The sequence below is a fragment of the Pongo abelii genome, chromosome 15 (genome assembly GCF_028885655.2).
Source record: "Pongo abelii isolate AG06213 chromosome 15, NHGRI_mPonAbe1-v2.0_pri, whole genome shotgun sequence".
Lineage (NCBI taxonomy): Eukaryota > Metazoa > Chordata > Mammalia > Primates > Hominidae > Pongo > Pongo abelii.
Window position 1 is genome coordinate 27,738,527 of NC_072000.2, and position 19,928 is coordinate 27,758,454.

Consider the following 19,928-nt stretch of genomic DNA (forward strand, 5'->3'; position numbering starts at 1 on the left):
CAGGAGGCTCGCGCTGGCCGAGGCCCGAGAGCTGCACCCGCGAGACGAGACTAGCGAGGGCCGGGGAGACGGAGCGCAGGCGGCGGCCGGGTTCGAAGCACTTGCCGGCTGAACCACCTGCTGCTGAGGCTGAGCCCTGAGAGGCGGTTCGTGGCCCCCCAACCGGGGAAGGGGCGAAGCTTTGGGCATCTGTCCCATGCAAGGATCCCAACGTCTGAATCTCACCTCACTCCTCTCCCGCCTGTCACGAATGGCCTGCGCCAAAGTAATAAATATGTGATAGGAATGTCTTCCCGAGGCTGTGCTGGAGACTTTCCTGGCCGCACAGTGACCGTTCGTTCAGTGCCCCACGATAAGCGACCCGAAACCCGGTCTGGCGCAGAGGCGCGCAAGGAGAGAGGTCTGTCCTTTCACTCTGTGAATTGGGCAGCCTGACACGGTTATTGTTAATTGGCGGTAAAGTATCTCGCGGTCCGTTAGTCTATGTTTTTGTTCTTATTTATCACTGTGTATGTCTTTGGGCTTCTCTTAACTTTGTATGGCAGATTATTTTGAAAAAGTTTACCCTTGTGTTTGTCTCAGCTGTTTTAAAGGGGATCTGCCGTCTAGGGAGTTCCCCTTGAAAATCGGACCTTTGAGCAGTGACTTCTGTTTTGCCACCTGGGAACAACGTGTAAGGAAGTGGACTTAAGGTTCTCTCTCCCCAAGGGAAGAAGCACAGTGGAAAAATCACCAGTGACTTCTGGCCTGAAAAGCCCTTAATTTACCTACTTCGACAATTACTGCCCTTTCTGACCCAGTTCTTTCCCTGCAGACATAGGTGAGGTTCAAAGAAGTAGATGGTGGAGCTTTGTTAAACAATCAGTGAATTTTGTAATTAGAAAAGGAACTGAGGTCGGGCGCGGTGGGCTCACGCCTGTAATACCAGCACTTTGGGAGGCCGAGGCGGGCAGATCACCCGAGGTCGGGAGTTCGAGACCAGCCTAACATGGCGAAACCCTGTCTCTACTAAAAATACAAAAAAATTAGCTGGGCGTGGTGGCGGGCGCCTGTAATCCCAGCTACTTGTGAGGCTGAGGCAGGAGAATCGCTTGAACCTGGGAAGCCGAGGTTGCAGTGAACCGAGATCAGGCCATTGCACTCCAGCCTGGGCAACAGAGCGGGACTCCATCTCAAAAATAAAAAAAAAGAAAAGAAAAAGAAAAAAGAACAAGAACTGAGAGTGGCTTAGAAATCATCTCTAACTGACAACCACCTGGTCTCTAAAGCCAGAAACTTGGGCCTCTTTATATCTTCCGGCTCAGATATCAGTGTCACCAAGCCCTCTCCACTTATTTCCTGAATATCTTCCAGATGCTTGCCTCCACTTCTTTGGTTCAGGCTCCATCTTCTCTCACCTAAACTACCATGAGAGCCACCTTGCTAGTCTCCTAGTCATCTTCCCCCTGGGTCATTTTTCACACTGCTACTGGAAAGTTTTTCTTTTTTAAAATCACGATTCTCAGGGGAGGGGGTGCCTGGTCATCAGCATTTTTTTTTAAAAAAAGCAAGCACTGAGGCCGGGCGCAGAGGCTCACTCCTGTAATCCCAGCACTTTGGGAGGCCGAGGCGGGTGGATCACTTGAGGTCGGGAGTTCAAGACCAGCCTGGCCAACATGGTGAAACCCCGTCTCTACTAAAAATACAAAAAAAATTAGCCAGGCATGGTGGTTCATGGCTATAATCCCAGCCACTTGGGAGGCTGAGGCAGGGTAATCGCTTGAACCCGGGAGGCGGAGGTTGCAGTGAGCTGAGACTGCACCATTGCACTCCAGCCCGGGCAACAAGAACCAAACTCTGTCTCAAAAAAATAAGCACTGATTTTGATGTATACCCAGATTATATGAGCATACAAGGTCGAGTCCAAATAGCCTGGCATATGAGACCGCTCAGACCTGGATCCTAATTACTTCTCAAGGTACATTCCCCTTCTGGAACCCTGTTCTGTATTCAAATAGAAATACTGAATATCATATTCTCTCAAGCTGGCAAGCCTCATATTGTTCCTCCTGCGTAAACCATCCAATCTCCTATTCCCTACTTATCTTTTTTTTTTTTTTTTGAGACGGAGTCTCGCTCTGTTGCCCAGGCCAGAGTGTGTGGCGTGATCTCTGCTCACTGCAAGCTCCGCCTCCCAGGTTCACGCCATTCTCCCGCCTCAGCCTCCCGAGTAGGTGGGACTACAGGTGCCCGCCACCACACCCGGCTAATTTTTGTTTTTGTATTTTCAGTAGAGATGGGGTTTCACAGTGTTAGCCAGGATGGTCTCGATCTCCTGACCTCGTGATCTGCCCGCGTTGGCCTCCCAAAGTGCTGGGATTACAAGTGTGAGCCACCATGCCTGGCCTTTTTTTTTTTTTTTTTTTTTTTTTGAGACAGAGTCTCACTGTCAACCAGGCTGGAGTGCAGTGGTGTGATCTCAGCTCACTGCAACCTCCACCTCCGAGTTCAAGCGATTCTTCTGCCCCAGCCTCCTGAGTAGCTGGGACTACAGGCGCGCACCACCATGCCTGGCTAATTTTTGTATTTTTTAGTAGAGACGGGGTTTCACCATATTGGCCAGGCTGGTCTCGAACTCCTGACTTCGTGATCCGCCCGCCTCGACCTCCCAAAGTGCTAGGATTACAGGTATGAGCCACCACACCCGGCCTTATTCTTTTTTTTGAACAGTGCAAATGTCACCTTCTCTATAAAGCCTTCCCTTACGTCTCCTCCCAGGTTTGTTTATAGCGTATCTCGCTGTAGTGTTATTTTACTTCTTATGTGTCTGTCTCCCTTGCTAATTTCAAACTCCTCACAGGAAGACTGTAATTTATTCATCTCTGTTTCCTCAGGACCTAGCAGTGTTTAGCTCCTCACAGGAAGACTGTAATTTATTCATCTCTGTTTCCTCAGTTAGCTCCTCACAGGAAGACTCTAATTTATTCATCTGTTTCCTCAGGACCTAGCAGTGTTTTTGTATATGTTAGGCAGCTTAATACATGATCCTTGCATGAACTGGTTTACGCCCTGCACATGATGAGAGACTAGAGTTGCCACCAAGTTACCTATCCGGGGGCCAGCTTGTCGGATCAGATGGGCAGGATTGGGTGGGCCCCCTTACCATGGTGTGCCCTGGAAAACTGCTCATCTTGCTAGATTGAGGATATAGAGCTGGCTTCCAACAGAACTTTGGAACCATCCTGCCAGCAAGGTCAGACTGTCAATAAATGGGAATTTATTGCATGCCTGTGGCATAATCTGTTCTTGAATTATTTGTTCTGTTTTGGAGGATAGAAGATATGAGAATTTGGATTCTTCCCTTGTTCTTTTCTCTGCCCCTCTGTCCCCCACTGATATAGTTTGGATAGTTATCCCTGTCCAAATCTCATGTTGAAATGTAATCCCCAATGCTGTAGGTGGGTCCTGGTGGGAGGTTTTTGCATCATGGGAGCGGACCCCTCATGGTTTGGTGTAGTATTCACCCTATGAGTTCTCACAAGATCTGATTGTTTCAAAGCATGTGGCACCTCCCCCACAACTTTCTCTCACTCCCATTCTCACCACGTGATGTCCCTGCTTCCCCTTCACCTTCCGTTTTGATTATAAGCTTCCTGAGGCCTCCCCAGAAGCTGAGCCAGCACCATGCTTCCTATACAGCCTGCAGAACGGTGAGCCAATTAAACCTCTTTTCTTTTCTTTTTTTTTTTTTGAGATGGAGTCTTGCTCTGTCGCCAGGCTAGAGTGCAGTGGTGTGATCTTGGCTCACTGCAACCTCCCGCTCCCAGGTTCAAGTGATTCTCCTGCCTCAGCCTCCAGAGTAGCTGGGACTACAGGCACGCACCACCATGCCCAGCTAATTTTTGCATTTTTAGTAGAGATGGGGTTTCACCATGTTGGCCAGGATGGTCTTGATCTCTTGACCTTGTGATCCGCCTGCCTAATTCGGCCTCCCAGAGTGTTGGGATTACAGGCGTGAGCCACTGCACCCGGCCTAAACCTCTTTTCTTTACAAACTACCCAGTCTCACGTTTTTGTTTGTTTTTGTTTGTGAGACAGGGTCTCACTTGTCACCCAGGCTGGAGTGCAGTGGTGCTATCTTGGTTCACTGCAGCCTTCACCTCCCAGGCTCAAGTGATCCTTCTGAGTAGCTGAGACTATAGGCACATGCCACCACACCTAGCTAATATTGGTATTTTTCGTAGAAATGGGTTTTTGCTATGTTGCCCAAGCTGGTCTTGAACTCCTGGGCTCAGGTAATCCACCTGCCTTGGCTTCCCAAAGTGTTGGGATTACAGGCATGAGCCACTGTACCCAGCCTCAGGTATTTCTTTCTTTTTTTTTTTTTTTTTTTTGAGACGGAGTGTTGCTTTGTCACCAGGCTGGAGTGCAGTGGTGCGATCTCGGCTCACTGAAACCTCCGACTCCCTGGTTCAAGCGATTCTCGTGCCTCAGCCTCCTGAGTACCTGGGATTACAGGCATGCACCACAACGCCCAGCTAATTTTTGTGTCTTTAGTAGAGACGGGTTTCACCATGTTGGCCAGACTGGTCTCGATCTCCTGACCTTGTGATCTGCCCGCCTCAGCCTCCCAAAATGCTGGGATTACAGGCGTGAGCCACCATGCCCGGCCTGGTATTTCTTTATAGCAATGCAAGAACGGCCTAATACCCATCACACAAAATCTTTTTTGGTTTTTTTTTTGTTTGTTTTTTTGGGTTTGTTTTTTTTTTTGAGACAGTGTCTCGCTCTGTCACCCAAGCTGGAGTGCAGTGGTGCGATCTCTGCTCACTGCAAGCTCTGCTTCCCGGGTTCACACCATTCTCCTGCCTCAGCCTCCTGAGTAGCTGGGACTACAGGCGCCCACCACCACGCCTGGCTGTTTTTTTTTGTTTTTTGTTTTTTTTGTATTTTTAGTAGAGACAGGGTTTCACCGTGTTAGCCAGGATGGTCTCGAACTCCTGACCTTGTGATCTGCCCGCCTCAGCCTCCCAAAGTGCTGGGATTACAAGCTTGAGCCACCATGCCCGGCCTTTTTTGTTTGTTTGTTTAGACAGAGTCTTGCTCTGTTACCCAGGCTGGAGTGCAGTGGCATGATCTCGGCTCACTGCAACCTCTGCCTCCTGGCTTCAAGAGATTCTCCTGACTCTGCCTCCCAAGTAGCTGGGATTACAGGTGCCTGCCACCACACCCAGCTAATTTTTGTATTTTTAGTAGAGATGGGTTTCACCATGTTGGTCAGGCTGGTCTTGAACTCCTAACCTCAAGCAACCCACCAGCCTTGGCCTCCCAAATTGCTGAGATTACAGGCGTGAGCCACTGCACCCGGCTACAAAATCTTAAATCTAAATAACTCCTCTGTGACCACAACCTCCTGTTCTTCTCATTCTCTCAATTCCTACCAAACTTGTTTTTCCATTCAGTGACACCTGCAACTCCTCCTTCTGCCCCTTTGGCCAGTTTCTAGCTTGTCTTCTGTGTCAGCTGCCTTGCTATAAAGAAATACCTGAGGCTGGGTAATTTATAAGAAAAGAGCTTTAATCGGCTGTGGTTCTGCAGGCTGTACAGGAAGCATAATGCTGGCATCTGCTTCTGGGGAGGCCTCAGGAAGCTTACAATCATGGCAGAGGTGAAGGGGGAGCAAGCATCTCACATGGTGGGAGCAGGAGCAAGAGGGCAAAGGGGGAGGTGCTACACACCTTTTAAAATGACCACATCTCATGATAACTCACTGCAAGAGGGTGGTGCTAAACATTCATCAGAAACCCACCTCCATGATCCAGTCACCTCCCACCAGGCCCCACCTCCAACATTGCAGAGTACAACTGACCATGAGATTTGGGTGGGGACACAGATCCAAACCATATAATCTTCTGTTGCAGGAAGTCAGGGACCCCAAACGGAGGGACCGGCTGAAGCCATGACAGAAGAACGTGGATTGTGAAGATTTCATAGACATTTATTAGTTCCCCAAATTAATACTTTTATAATTTCTTATGCCTGTCTTTACTGCAATCTCTAAACATAAATTATGAAGATTTCATGGACACTTATCACTTCCCCAATCAATACCCTTGTGATTTCCTATGCCTGTCTTTACTTTAATCTCTTAATCCTGTCATAAGCTGAGGAGGATGTATGTTGCCTCAGGACCCTGTGATAATTGCGTTAACTGCACAAATTGTAGAGCATGTGTGTTTAAACAATGTGAAATCTGGGCATCTTGAAAAAAGAACAGGATAACAGCAATGTTTAGGAAACAAGAGAGATAACCTTAAACTCTGACCTCCGGTGAGCTGGGTGGAACAGAGCCATATTTCTCTTCTTTCAAAAGCAAATGGGAGAAATATCACTGAATTATTTTTCTCAGCAAGGAATATCCCTGGGAAAGAGAATACACGCCTGAGGGTGGGTCTCTGAAATGGCCCCCTTGGGTGTGGCCGTCTTCTATGGTTGAAACTGTAGGGATGAAATAAATCCCAGTCTCCCATAGCACTCCCAGGCTTATTAGGAAGAGGAAATTCCCGCCTAATAAATTTTGGTCAGACCGGTTGCTGTCAAAACCCTGTCTCCTGATAAGATGTTATCAATGACAATGGTGCCCGAAACTTCATTAGCAATTTTAATTTCGCCCCAGTCCTGTGGTCCTGTGATCTCGCCCTGCCTCCATTTGCCTTGTGATATTCTATTACCTTGTGAAGTACGTGATCTCTGTGACCCACACCTATTCGTACGTACACTCCCTCCCCTTTTACAAGTCCCTAATAAAAACTTGCTGGTTTTGCGGCTTGTGGGGCATTACGGAATCTACTGACATGTGATCTCTCCCCCAGATGCCCAGCTTTAAAATTTCTCTCTTTTGTACTCTGTCCCTTTATTTCTCAAACTGGCCAATGCTTAGGGAAAATAGAAAAGAACCTACGTGACTATTGGGGCAGGTTCCCCGATAATCTTCCTTACCCATGCAGCTTAGATTCCGCATTCCATCATTTCAGCCACATTCTTGCGTATGTTCTTGATGCCCCTCTCCCATTGTTTCATTGCAGCTGCCAAGCAAAACCCTAAATCATCCATCAACATTCAAGTACCTATAACCAAGATGCTAAAAGAATCACAACACTATATGTGTCTATGGACTAGTTGTTCTCCAACCTCAGTTGGGCCCTCAATGCTGCTCATTTTCTAAACCAGCTCTTTTCTGTTCTCCACACTTCATCTGTCTTTTCATCATTTGACCTCCCTATATAGCTTAGTGGGAGATGCAAGCAAGAGAAGCGATTACAGACACTATGTTAGGTGCTGCAACAGACAAAGTATTGGGCCTGTGGGAGCACCCAGGAAGAAGGAATATCTAACTGAAGTTTGAGCAGTCAGTTAAGCCTTCTTTAAAACAGCTCCACAAGGCGCGGTGGCTCACGGCTGTAATCCCAGCACTTTGGGAGGCTGAGGCAGGCAGATCACCTGAGGTTGGGAGTTCGAGACCAGCCTGACCAACATGGAGAAACCCCGTCTCTACTAAAAAATACAAAATTAGCCGGGCGTGGTGGTGCATGCCTGTAATCCCAGCTACTTGGGAGGCTGAGGCAGGAGAATGGCTTGAACGCGGGAGGTGGAGGTTGTGGTGAGCCGAGATTGTGCCATTGCACTCCAGCCTGGGCAACAAGAGCAAAACTCCATCTCAAAACAACAGACGGGGCGCGGTGGCTCATGCCTATAATCCCAGCACTTTGGGAGGCTGAGGCGGGCAGATCAGCTGAGGTCGGGAGTTCAAGACCTGCCTGACCAACATGGAGAAACCCCGTCTCTACTAAACATACAAAATAGCTAGGCGTGGTGGTGCATGTCTGTAATCCCAGCTACTAGGGGGGATAAGGCAAGAGAATCGCTTGAACCTGGGAGCTGGAGGTTGTAGTAAGCCGAGATCGTGCCATTGTACCCAAAAAAAAAAAAAAAAAAAAAGCTCCTATGCCAAGTTCTCAAGGAAGATTTGGAGTCTGCCACAAATACAGAAAAGCAGTTGTGGATCATTACGTGTGTGTTAAAAAATAAAATTGGGGAGGTAAGCAGGATCAGACTTAAAGCTGTGTGAAAGAATTTGGATGGACTTGATCTTAAAGAGAATGGGGAGACACTGAATTGTTTCAAATGGAAATAAAATCAGATTTATGCTTTGGACTTGGGATTAGGAGCAGTCTTTGGGATTAGGACTTGAAATTAGGAGCAGTCAGCATAAATGTCGTATTGACACCATGGGTATGGACAAGATTAAGGGAGGATGTGAAGGTTTGAGAAAATAAAGCTTGTGATAGAACACTTGGGATATGATTACGGGATGGATGGAGAAAGGGATTAAGGGATGGATGGAGAAAGATACAACTTCAGTGAAGGCTGAGGAATGACCAGAAGGATGTGGAGGAAAACTAGAGAGTTGTGGCTCATAGAAGATAAGGATGCATTTCAAGGTTAGATTTTCCTAGAACGTGTTCAATACCTTACAATTGTAATACTTTCACACTCGTATTTCTCATGCTGCATTATAAGCTCTAGGATCATAGTGTCTCTATTGGCCTTATTGAACCAAGGGGGCTGCAATGGGCTCGGAAAGCCTTGAGTGTATCATTAAAGAGATAAGTAGGAGATAGCAGAGATAAGTAGGAGATAGCAGAGACAGGATTTGATGAAAGATTGTATGAGGACTGAGGAAGGATTGAGGAAGGAGGAAGGGTCTGGCATGACATTTGGGTGACATTTTATCCAAGTATTCAGCATACTGTCTGGTACTTAGTAGGTACTCATATATCAATGAAAGGGCTGATCTTTAGGAGTTTCACCAGACTGTGGAAGTTGCCTCTGGGAATGAGTATGTTTCCAACTGCACTTCATTCTCAAGTTTTGTGGCCAACGATGGATAGGAGGTGGATTGTGATGTATTCGGAATATGGGACCTTGAGGAGTTCCGTAACCAAAAGGAGAAAGTAACAACAGCCAGTGGAGACAAAAAGAACTGCTTCTCTTTCTTTCCCCCTCCAAGTTCCTAGTGGAGGGCTGAGTCCAGCATCCCAGACTCGTGTGACTATATAGACAAGCATTTGGAGACCTACTTCACTTTGATACCCTAGCCTTCGGCAGCTCAAGGTGTTGGCCTTTGGATAGGAGGCTTCCAAGTAGTAAAGCTCCCTGCTCTCAGCAAGCCCAACACCATGGGGAAGGGAGATGTCTTAGAGGCAGCACCAACCATCACAGCCTACCATTCCCTCATGGATGAATATGGTTATGAGGTGGGCAAGGCCATTGGCCATGGCTCCTATGGGTCAGTATATGAGGCTTTCTACACAAAGCAGAAGGTCATGTTGGCAGTCAAGATCATCTCAAAGAAGAAGGCCTCTGATGACTATCTTAACAAGTTCCTGCCCCGTGAAATACAGGTTGGAAAGGGGGCTGGAAGAGGGAACTGGAGCTTGGTACTAAGCTGCTTGAGGTTTCTCAGAAGGGGTATGGCCAGGAGGGTTGGGGCCAGAAACCCCTAAACCAGAACTGAATGTCTCACTAAGCAGCTAGGAAAATTTATGTAAGTTAAACCTCTTTCCCATCCACCCACTCACCTCCAGCCCCCCAAAAAGTAAAGGCGCAAAACATAGCGTTTGCCCACAGGCCACCAGTTCTCTGGGGTTGAGGGGTTGATCCTATTGCAAAGTCCTCAGTCAGTAGCTGAGGGTAGGAGATGGCTGGGAGTGCAGTCAGGGTTCTCCCTTCCCAGGTTTGATGGGTCCTTCTTCTGGGGTCAGGTAATGAAAGTCTTGCGGCACAAGTACCTCATCAACTTCTATCAGGCCATTGAGAGCACATCTCGAGTATACATCATTCTGGAGCTGGCTCAGGGTGGTGACGTCCTTGAATGGATCCAGCGCTACGGGGCCTGCTCTGAGCCCCTTGCTGGCAAGTGGTTCTCCCAGCTGACCCTGGGCATTGCCTACCTGCACAGCAAGAGCATCGTGCACCGGTGAGGGCACTGCCACCCAGACTGGGGCCTTTGCCCTCAAGGGGGTTTTATGCACATCTCCCATTTCCTGCCCTTTTTTCCTCTCTCGAACTCCCTCCTCAATATCTAGGCCTATTCATGCACTCTATTTTAATCATATGGTCAAGGATACTGATAAAGTACTCACTGTATGCAAAGCATTTTATGAAATACAGTGGTGAGCTCCCGGTGGTCCTCAGATACCATCCTCTCTCTCTCTGCCTACTTTGGGCTCTGCTCACAACTCCATGGCTTTCCTTCCTCTCTACCTTGTGCCCTCATAATGGTTTCTACCTGCCACTTCTTCTGTCCTCATCTTTACCCTCTGACCCCTGGCCCTTCAGCTCCCAGTTTAAAACTAAGCCCTCTCCCCAGCCTGATGCCCAGCCTTTCTGCTGCTGGTAGGGACTTAAAGTTGGAGAACCTGTTGCTGGACAAGTGGGAGAATGTGAAGATATCAGACTTTGGCTTCGCCAAGATGGTGCCTTCTAACCAGCCTGTGGATTCTAGCCCTTCTTACCGCCAAGTGAACTGCTTTTCCCACTTCAGCCAGACTTACTGTGGCAGCTTTGCTTATGCTTGCCCGGAGATCTTACGAGGCTTGCCCTACAACCCTTTCCTGTCTGACACCTGGAGCATGGGCATCATCCTTTACACTCTAGTGGTCGCCCATCTGCCCTTTGATGACACCAATCTCAAAAAGCTGCTAAGAGAGACTCAGAAGGAGGTCACTTTCCCAGCTAACCATACCATCTCCCAGGAGTGCAAGGTACTGGCTACCTAAGGAAGGCTGAGCCCTCAGGGATGACCCACAGGGAGGGGTGAATATCCAACCTAGGTCACCCAACCTAGGCCTCCCAACCCTGGGGAAAGGCTGTTCCCACACCACAGCCATCTCACACACTAGCTCCTGTCCTATAATAAACAGTATGGAAGGCATAAAGAGCCAACCACTAGGCTTCAAACCTTGCCTGATACACAGGTTCCAGCTTCTGTCTCTTTAGGCCAGAAGGGAAATATGGAAAGCATTCCTCCCAAGGAACTCTTCCCTTCCCCTCCAGGGAGTTAACTGCCTGGCTCTCCAAGATAAAATCAGAGCCACACCCACTTTGACCAGAGTGGTATGATGGGCTATCCTGCTTCTTTCTTAGGTCCAACTGCTCATTGCCTGTGTGGCACAATGGAGAAAAACTCAGGCAAGACCTCTCTCTCCCCTGCTCTAGAACTTGATCCTCCAGATGCTACGCCAAGCCACTAAGCGTGCCACCATTCTGGACATCATCAAGGATCGCTGGGTGCTCAAGTTCCAGCCTGAGCAACCCACCCATGAGATCAGGCTGCTTGAGGCCATGTGCCAGCTCCACAACACCACTAAACAGCACCAATCCTTGGAAATTATGACCTGAAAATGGCTGAAGGAGGGGGCTAAGAGAGGAGCAAAGCAGGAGGTCTTGGGCTAAAAATCTTTTATGCCAAAAATAAATCTAAGTCTGATTTAGTTTCATCAACTGGGGTCAAAGACATTCTTTTCTCAAGGCAATCTTATAGCAGGGAACATTGCTGGAGTAAGAGATAGATTTCTGCCCAGAGCCTGTAACCAATAATCTTGACACTGTGTTAAATCAATAGTGTAATTCATGATGTGGCTCTTAGGGGATGGGGTGCTCAGATTAACGCTCTATTTTGGGAAGCTTTATTATTCAACTCAATATATGCTCATTATTTTACATCTTTGTGCTGTTTAAATGCTCAAGTGGTGGGGTAAAAGCCCTGGTTCTTCCACTTTGATTATGGCTCTGCCTGTCTATAGTCCAAAGTGATGGCACTGTTAGTTCTTTTAGAAATGGGTATTCGAGCTGGGTGCGGTGGCTCACGCCTGTAATCCCAGCACTTTGGGGGGCCGAGGCAGGCAGATCGCTTGAGGTCAAGAGTTCGAGACCAGTCTGGCCAACATGGCAAAACCCTGTCTCTACTAAAAATACAAAAATTAGCTGGGCATAGTGGCACCTGGTTGAGGCAGGAGAATCACTTGAACCCGGGAGGCAGGGGTTGCAGTGAGCCGAGATCGCACCACTGCACTCCAGCCTGGGCGACAAAGTGAGACTGTCTCAAAAAAAAAAAAAAAAAAAAGAAATGGGTATTCGGGTGTATGAAGTACCCTGGTTCCTTTTCCCTCTTCCAGTGTCACCTTAACCACTACTAACACAATAGCAGGGAGACAAGGCTTCTCACACAATTGTTCCCAGACACAGAATTCAAACCAAGCCTTCTAGTAGTGAAAGCTACTAATTATGTGTTCTGGATAAAGGAAAGCTACTGGCTCCTTCCATTCCATGTAGCAAAGCTACTTGCTCCTTCCATGGTATTCTCCCTCCTTGTCCTTGAAAATGGGCTTTGTAAAAGAAATTTGGGGCTGTCTTGGCAGAGGCACGACCAGGGGAAAGCAATGAGGGAAGACTCAGAGATGCCTCCACGTGGTTCTAAGTGGTAGACGGCAGTTTCTTCAGCCTCAGCAACTAGGCAACTCTAGGACAAACTGACTTGAAAGATGAAACAATGTTTGCCTGGAACATAGGTTGAGATATTAGGAATGCCCATTTGTTCTATGTTCCAACCCCCCTTCTTTGCTCTAATTATTCATGGCTTGAAATAAGGCTCCAAGGGCCAGGGGAACAGCTTCAGGGGTAGACAAGGCAGTGTAGACACTAGGATTCCATCTGCCCAGTTTTATTGGGAACAAGGGCATTATAACTGCTATCAAAGAGAAGGGAGCCCAAGGGTTCCTTCTGTAGCAAGATCCTTCTTCAGAGTTGAGCCAGGGCTGGGAGGGTGAGAGACCCTTTTTTCAGGCAGGGTCACACTACCACCCTCAGCATGACTTCCCCAAAAAGTTATCCTCCTTTAGCTCAGCACTTGGCACTTCAGGAAAAAAGGACCAACAAAGGTAGCATTAGGAAGACAAGCCCAGATTTATCAGGATACCCACTCAGCCAACTGCTTTAGTGCTTCTTCATCTTCATCCACTTTGGGAGCTTTGAGGACAGAGATACCCAGAGAAAAGAAAGGAGAAGCATTAAGGTCTCAGCAACTCCAACTGTCCCCTGCTATGACATTCAGAGCCTGCTGAATTCTCTCTCCCCAGCAAAAAACCTAAAGGTGTGGTCCTTCTGCTTGCTAGGCTGCTGTTCAATCCCACAGCACCTTTATGCAAATTAGAAAAAAGGTGCCTCTTGCTCCTGCCACTTGCAGCCCTAAACCAGGGTACACGGCTTGTTGAGTGAAGCACAGGCTAGGTGGGTGCCTGTATGCAGTCAACAACCTGCACAACTGCAGCAGCAGCCCTTTCTGTGTGGCTCCTTTGAGGCAGGATGGATGAGGAATAATCTTTCCCCACATCTCTCCCACCCTCTTAAGTCCTCAAGACAACAGAACAACCCTGCATACCTGGCCCTGCCGGCAGATGAGCAGAAGGTACACTAGGCAATTTGACTGGGGGTTCTTCCTCCTTGTCGCCCACATTTAACAACTCCTGGGCCAATTCCTCCTGCTCCAGCTCCTCTAGCTCCTCCAGCAGTTCATCCTGGATAGGGAAGATAAGACCATTTAAGATGAAGAAAAAACTTCTACCTCCAAAAACATACCACTTTTGAAGTTCCCTCCCAAACTTGTCCCAAAGCCTCTCTTGGGTGTTCCTTCTGGCCAGTCCCATACTTTCTGCAATATTCCCTGACCCCTCACCCCCACTCACCTCATCCACATCATCTCCAAAGCCCATAGGCCGAGAAATGGCATCTGAGATCTGCTGGGCCAACTCCTGTTGTTCTGTGATGTCAGTCATCAGTTCATCTACCTTGTCAATGTCCCTGAGAATGAGAAAGACAGCTAAGAAATCAGGCAACAATGCCCCCTTGACTTTCTCATCTCACATGAATGAAACCCCTCCTGCCTTGTAGGGTCACACTGATAAGCCCATAACTATCAATCAGAAGAGATCCCTGAAAAATTGCAAAGACACAAGTCTGGGCTAAGAAATAGCAAGGAGCCACACTGGAGAGGATAGATTTCATTCCCTTTCCCGAAGGATCTTTAAGAATTAGAAAAGGCAGCCAGGCACGGTGGCTCACAGTTGTGATCCCAGCACTTTGGGAGGCCAAGGCAGGTGGATCACCTGAGGTCAGGAGTTCAAGAACAGCCTGGCCAAAATGGCAAAACTCCATCTCTACTAAAAATACAAAAATGAGCTGGGCACAGTAGTGCACACCTATAATCCCAGCTACTCAGGAGGCTGAGGCAGGAGAATCACTTGAACCCAGAAGGCGGAGGTTGCAGTGAGCCGAGATCGTGCCACTGCACTCCAGCCTGGGCGACAGAGCAAGACTCCGTCTCAAAAAACAAAACAAAACAAAAAAAGAATTAGAGAAGGCATCTTTCCTCCCTAGAATGCCCCAGGCAGCAAAAGAATCTTATAGGAAGCAAGGGGCAGATGGATGTCTAGCCATCACAAGTATCTATACTGCAAATCCACATTCTGAGAGGCTTTAAAGTTTAAAGTGTGATAGCAAGCCACTCTTCCCAGTGCCTGGGTCCCCTCCACCCCTCCCCCGTACCCACATGTCCTGGTAGGCCTTCTTCATGCTTTGGGCAGCAAGCTCCATGGTACGAAGGACTTCTGCATTGGTAGTGGCATTCTCAATGGCCTCACGCTGAAACTCCAGGGTGGATAATGTCCCATCAGTTTGTGCCAGCTGCTGTTCGAATCTTTTCTTCCTCCGCAAAGCCTGTAGGGCAGCTGACCCAGCCCATACCCTGAACATCAAGAGTCAGAGGCACCTGCTTCCCATCTGGGCCCTCCCCATAGGCTTGTTTCCCTCATTACCTCTCTTATTCTTGGTCCCATACTTCTTGGCTGTTTGTAGCTCCTGTTGAATCTTCTGCTCCAAAAATTCCTGTTTCTTGATCAGTATCTTCTCTGTCTCCTTCAGTTTCTGTATTGCTTCTTCAGGGGTTGGCCCTTTCTCCTTCTTCCCTGAGGAGTCCAGTGGAGTAGGCCCAAATTTTGTGAAGGAAAAATATTAGCCACCAATCATTGAATACATAGTATGTGCTAGAGACCTGACCGTGTTATTGCTAATCCCCAAATCTCTACAATGAACGTGCTATCTCTTCACTTTAAAAATGTGAAAACAACCACAAAGATGTTAAAAATCACAACTAGTAAGAGATTGTGCAGGAATCAAAATGTGGCAGTATGAGTTCTAAAACCAATATTCTTTTTACTATTCCTAGCTGCCTTTCTTTTTTTTTCTTTAGGCAGAGTTTCAGTCTTGTTCCCCAGGCTGGAACGTAATGGCGTGATCTCGGCTCACCTCAACCTCCGCCTTCTGAGTTCAAGCGATTCTCCTGCCTCAGCCTCCCAAATAGCTGGGATCACAGGCATGTGCCACCATGCCTGGCTAATTTTGTGTATTTTTAGTACAGACAGGGTTTCTCCATGTTGGTCAGGCTGGTGTTGAACTCCCAACCTCAGTTGATCTGCCCGCCTCGGCCTCCCAAAGTGCTGGGATTACAGGCGTGAGCCACCGCGCCAGGACTTCTTTTTTTGAGACAGAGTCTTGCTCTGTTGCCCAGGCCAGAGTGCAGTGGCATGATCTCAGCTCAATGCAACCTCCATCTCCCGGGTTCAAGTGATTCTCCTGCCTCAGCCTCCCCGAGTAGCTGGGACTACAGGCACACACCATCATGCCTAATTTTTTTTTTTTTTTTTTTTTGAGAATGGAGTCTCCCTCTGTCACCCAGGCTAGAGTGCATTGGTGCGATCTTGGCTCACTGCAACCTCCGTCTCCTGGGTTCAAGCGATTCACCTGTCTCAGCCTCCCCGAGTAGCTGGGACTACAGGCGCGTGCCACCACAACCAGCTAATTTTTTAGGCAGGTCTCGAACTCTTGACCTCAGGTGATCCACCCACCTCTGCCTCCCAAAGTGCTGGGATTACAGGAGTGAGCCACCGCGCCCGGCCAATTTTATATTTTTAGTAGAGACGGGGTTTCACCATATTGGCCAGGCTGGTCTCAAACTCCTGACCTCATGATCCACCCACGTCGGCTTCCCAAAGTGTTGCGATTACAGGCGTGAGCCACCGCGCCGGGCCAAGAAGGCAGTCTTTCTTCTTCACCTTAGATCCCTCTTGCCCAGCACAAAGTATTATAGGACAAGCTTTTGAAAAGGGCTGAAGACAGCAGGAAACTCGTCTTCAAGCCTGAACAGTGGGAGCCAGCACGATCGCCACGCCCTCAACTCAAGTCCCCTCCCCGATCTTGAGTTCTTCCCTCTGAGAGTGGGGGAGGACGGCGGACGGGAACAAGGCGCCCTGACATGGTGTGCCTTTTGGCACCGGCGATGAGCCTTGCTCCGCCATCGGCCGCCGGGGTTTTCCAGTCAGCCTGTCTCCTGATTCTCTTCCCCTGCCCGGCGCAGCGGTCCGGCCGAATCTCGCCGGGGTCTCCTCTTCCCCTGCACTAGCCAGCGCCTCCTGGCTGGCCAGTCCCACCCTGGCTCACCCTTCCCGAAGAGCCTGCCGAGACCACTCATCGCGAGCTCGCCTCTCCCGCCTCCGCCCCTCGGCGTCCTCTGACTTCCGCCTTGCTCCTGGGAGGGTGATGTCTCATCACACAGGGACCAGCCTTGCCCAATCCCTCCTCAGAGCGCCGTCGCGACATCAAGAGGCGCAAACGAGACCACCGCTGTCACGTGACCCAAGCCACCAGCCCCAGACCGACGCGCTCCTCTTAAAGCAGCCACATCATTTTCTAGTACATAAAAAGCCAGTTCTATCTCCACCCGAGTATGTGCTTGTTCTCTGGAAGGAAATGTGCAGTGTGATGGCACCTCAGTGTATGGGGTCAGTGGGAAAACTTCATGCTCTTTACAGAGCTCAGGAAAGTGGGGTGGTATAGGTTCAAGCACTTGGGGTTGCCCTAAGTTTAGATGGCAAACCTGATGCAGTCTAATATCTCACATTCTGGTCTCTGCACCTCAGGACAACCAACCCCATTTCACAGGCTAGAAAAATAGAAACTCCCCACACTGTGGGTAAAATCTCTTCTGTCACACACAGATGAACTTTAATAAATTACAAATGCACCTGAAAATGCCTTCTTGATTTCCTTTCAGTTTAGGCCTCAAATGGGCTCTCCTCAAGGCTGGACCTCAAGGCCCAGTTTGGGCCTTCGCAAATGTCTGTAACCCTTGACTTAGAGTTTGAAGATTCATTCCATTCTGGATGTGAATGCAGGTAACACCTAGAAAGATAAGAAGTCACATTTCATTAGGCTTTCAGGGTTCTCCATTATTACTCTGACCTTTGTGGGTGCCACCTATAGGGCAAACTATTCAACCTGTATGTATCTACCTAATCCCTCCTAGGGACCCCAAATGGCTGTTCGTCATCACTCAGTACCCAGTTTGCTGACGTCTACAATATTCCGCCTCTCATCATCAAAGAAGATCATCTGGGAGAAAGGAATTCCAGTCTTCTGCTGCAACCTGTGCAAGACAGGGCAGGAGTAACCAAGCTGGTATCTTGGTTTCCCAAGCCTCTCTGGTACTTTCTCACCCTGCTCCTCCTTTATCTCCTCATACCTCTCAAAGTGTGTGATCTTGCTGCCTGGATAGATTTCCCGATGAACAAAGTACCTGATAAGGTCAAAGAGCTCCAGTAGCTGGTTGGCCCCTTCTATCTCACTTGTCCTGCAAAACGGTGTAAAAGATGGGATTAGCAAGGTTAAGGGCCAGGGCTACGTTAACTTATTAAGCAAAGTTAGTAAGTATAACCAGGGAAATCAACTTGCTGTTTTTCCGGGATGGACAGGCATCCTCAGCCTCTGTTTAACTCCATTGCCTTCCTATTTGACACAATTGGTGCTGGGCCAATGTTTTAGCTTTTGTTTTGAGACAGGGTCTAGCTCTGTCACCCAGACTGGAGTGCAGCGGCGCAATCACTGCTCACTGTGGTCACAACCTCCTGGGCTCAAGTGATCCTCCCACCTCAGCCTCCCAAGTAGCTGGGACTACAGGTGCACGCCACCACAATTTTTTTTTTTTTTTTTTTTTTTGGTAGAGATAGGGTCTCCCTCTATTGCCTAGGCTGGTCTCAAATTCCTGGGCTCAAGTGATCCTCACACCTAGGCCTCCCAAAGTGCTAACATTACAGATGTGAGTCACTGTGTCCGTCCCCACTTTTTTTTTTTTTTTTTTGAGACTGTCTCACTCTGTCACCCAGGCTGAAGTTCAGTGGCTCCATCTCAGCTCACTGCAACCTCCGCCTCCCGGGTTCAAGCGATTCTCCTGCCTCAGCCTCCCGAGTAGCTGGGATTACAGGTGCGTGCCACCACGCCCGGCTAATTTTTGTATTTTTAGTAGAGACGGGGTTTCACCATGTTGATCAGGCTGGTCTCGAACTCTTGATCCTGTGATCCACCTGCCTCGGCCTCCCAAAGTGCTGGGATTACAGGCGTGAGCCACCGCGCCCGCCTGCCAGCCCCACTTTTTAATAGTTAAAAGGCACAGGAGAGCGTTCAAGGAGAAAAAATACGCAAATACTTGGAAACTTGCACCGCCCCTATTTTCGCAGCCCAGGGGTTTCACTGTCTCTTGCATGCACCCTTCAGCATTACATTATCAGTTGTCAGTCGCTCTTCTTACCTTGAAGCAGCCGCACCGGGCACCCCAAGGCTCTGCAATCGTTTTAGGACCTCAGGCACCTCTGGGTACAGTCGGACGTCTTGGCCCCGCCTATCTCGTATAGTTCCATCACTGGGGAGGGCAAGAGTGCGCTCAGCCCTGGCTGGGTCCTATCTCGCCCCAGTCCTCCCTGTCCCTACCTCACCTGCTCTTATGGAACGGAGGGTCTACGTGCGTGTCGACCCAGAAAGGCCAGAGAGTGTAATCTGCGAGAGGAAGGAGAGGGAAGGTTCAGCTTGGGGCGGGAGACGCAGGGATTCGGGAGCTGCAGTTAGGGGTGTGGAAAAGGAGGGCACCTTACGAAATTCTCCCCTTCCCGTCCCTCACCCAAATCAAAGACTGCCAGCTTCGGTAGCCGCGCCATGACCCGCACCGCAGGCTGCGCGCAGCAGAGGTGGGGCTTCACCCAGGGCCTTAGAGAGCGCGGAACCTCCGGCAGCTAAGGCGGCCACCCTGCCTGCCATAGACAAATGGCGACTAGAGCGTCGCCACTCGGGGCGTCATCAGCCTGGAGATGGCGCAAGAGTGCCATCTGATGCTGGGCGGGGAAGAGGATTGCAGCGAGGTACCAACACGACCGCACATGCAACCACAGCAGTCAAGTCTTTCCAAGGCATTGGCCACGGGCATCCTCCCTACTTCTCCACTCCACCCAGCCTTGCCCGATTCTATTATACTAAGAAGCCAGGGAAGAAGGAAAGCCTTTTCTTCTAGCACCTGCCTCTTCTTGAGACCCAAGTGATACATCACAGCTTGTCACTCAATCTTTCTGCATTATCAACCTCTTGATAGTGTAGAACCCGAAGTCCTCAGTAATATTCCAGCCAGAGTGCAGTGTCAGCCAAACCCTTGAAGGCGTTCTCCAACCAAGCCTGAATGTCCAGTAGAGCCAGTCAGAGAATTCACTCTCCGAAGGTTTCCACCATCTATGTCAGCACTACACTGGTAGGTGTTTAACAACAGTTTGTGGGGAGGAACTGATCTGTGGTGTTTGCCAGTTTCTGTAAATAATCCTACCATGGCCAATTTCAAGCTACCAACATGAAGTCACTTAATAGAGTTGGAAAAAGGTGCCAATAATTGGCTCTCATTAGCCACTAGGAACTGGCTCCAACACGCCACTAAGTAGGTTTTCCTAGAGTCTGATAATCCC

General features: G+C 48.9%; 3 protein-coding genes across 15 annotated transcripts; 1 reads left to right on the plus strand and 2 right to left on the minus strand.

The window, feature by feature from the left end:
• Positions 1-292: 292 nt before the first annotated feature.
• TSSK4 (testis specific serine kinase 4) lies at positions 293-11,544 on the plus strand. 11 transcript variants are annotated; one of them, XM_063715541.1, is made up of 6 exons: positions 709-820; positions 2,574-3,689; positions 5,901-9,443; positions 9,804-10,018; positions 10,412-10,805; positions 11,260-11,544. In XM_063715541.1, the coding sequence occupies exons 3-6, from the start codon at positions 9,219-9,221 to the stop codon at positions 11,440-11,442; spliced, it is 1,017 nt and encodes a 338-aa protein (XP_063571611.1). In that variant the 5' UTR covers positions 709-820; positions 2,574-3,689; positions 5,901-9,218; the 3' UTR covers positions 11,443-11,544. The 11 variants fall into 11 exon arrangements, with proteins under 11 accessions (XP_054385894.1, XP_054385893.1, XP_063571611.1 ...); XM_054529921.1 differs by having other exon boundaries at positions 2,574-2,667; positions 11,188-11,544; XM_054529916.1 differs by having other exon boundaries at positions 2,574-2,667.
• Positions 11,545-12,747: 1,203 nt separating this feature from the next.
• On the minus strand, positions 12,748-16,757 carry CHMP4A (charged multivesicular body protein 4A). The gene is made up of 6 exons (XM_054529925.2): positions 16,594-16,757; positions 14,913-15,062; positions 14,648-14,825; positions 13,785-13,899; positions 13,481-13,616; positions 12,748-13,068 (listed from the first exon to the last, which is right to left on the minus strand). The coding sequence occupies exons 1-6, from the start codon at positions 16,622-16,624 to the stop codon at positions 13,010-13,012; spliced, it is 669 nt and encodes a 222-aa protein (XP_054385900.1). The 5' UTR covers positions 16,625-16,757; the 3' UTR covers positions 12,748-13,009.
• MDP1 (magnesium dependent phosphatase 1) lies at positions 15,018-19,907 on the minus strand. 3 transcript variants are annotated; one of them, XM_024231511.3, is made up of 7 exons: positions 19,103-19,363; positions 18,921-18,981; positions 18,737-18,847; positions 17,675-17,782; positions 17,493-17,578; positions 17,178-17,334; positions 15,018-15,062 (listed from the first exon to the last, which is right to left on the minus strand). In XM_024231511.3, the coding sequence occupies exons 1-6, from the start codon at positions 19,137-19,139 to the stop codon at positions 17,243-17,245; spliced, it is 495 nt and encodes a 164-aa protein (XP_024087279.2). In that variant the 5' UTR covers positions 19,140-19,363; the 3' UTR covers positions 15,018-15,062; positions 17,178-17,242. The 3 variants fall into 3 exon arrangements, with proteins under 3 accessions (XP_024087279.2, XP_024087281.2, XP_024087280.2); XM_024231513.2 differs by lacking the exon at positions 17,493-17,578 and having other exon boundaries at positions 17,729-17,782; positions 19,103-19,907; XM_024231512.3 differs by lacking the exon at positions 15,018-15,062 and having other exon boundaries at positions 17,139-17,334; positions 17,445-17,578; positions 19,103-19,365.
• Positions 19,908-19,928: the final 21 nt, after the last annotated feature.

Coding starts and splice junctions, on each gene's coding strand:
- CHMP4A (XM_054529925.2), bottom strand. CDS start 16,624: ATGAGTGGTCTCGGCAGGCTCTTCGGGAAGG. Junction 14,826..14,912: donor TGGGACCAAGAATAAGAGAG/GTAATGAGGGAA, acceptor GGGCTGGGTCAG/CTGCCCTACAGGCTTTGCGG. Junction 13,900..14,647: donor AAGAAGGCCTACCAGGACAT/GTGGGTACGGGG, acceptor TCTCATTCTCAG/GGACATTGACAAGGTAGATG.
- TSSK4 (XM_054529919.1), top strand. CDS start 9,219: ATGGGGAAGGGAGATGTCTTAGAGGCAGCACCAACCATCACAGCCTAC. Junction 9,444..9,803: donor TCCTGCCCCGTGAAATACAG/GTTGGAAAGGGG, acceptor TTCTGGGGTCAG/GTAATGAAAGTCTTGCGGCA. Junction 10,806..11,259: donor CCATCTCCCAGGAGTGCAAG/GTACTGGCTACC, acceptor CCCCTGCTCTAG/AACTTGATCCTCCAGATGCT.
- MDP1 (XM_024231511.3), bottom strand. CDS start 19,139: ATGGCGCGGCTACCGAAGCTGGCAGTCTTTGATTTGG. Junction 18,848..18,920: donor CCTCCGTTCCATAAGAGCAG/GTGAGGTAGGGA, acceptor TGCCCTCCCCAG/TGATGGAACTATACGAGATA. Junction 17,335..17,492: donor TGTAGACGTCAGCAAACTGG/GTACTGAGTGAT, acceptor TTATCTTTCTAG/GTGTTACCTGCATTCACATC.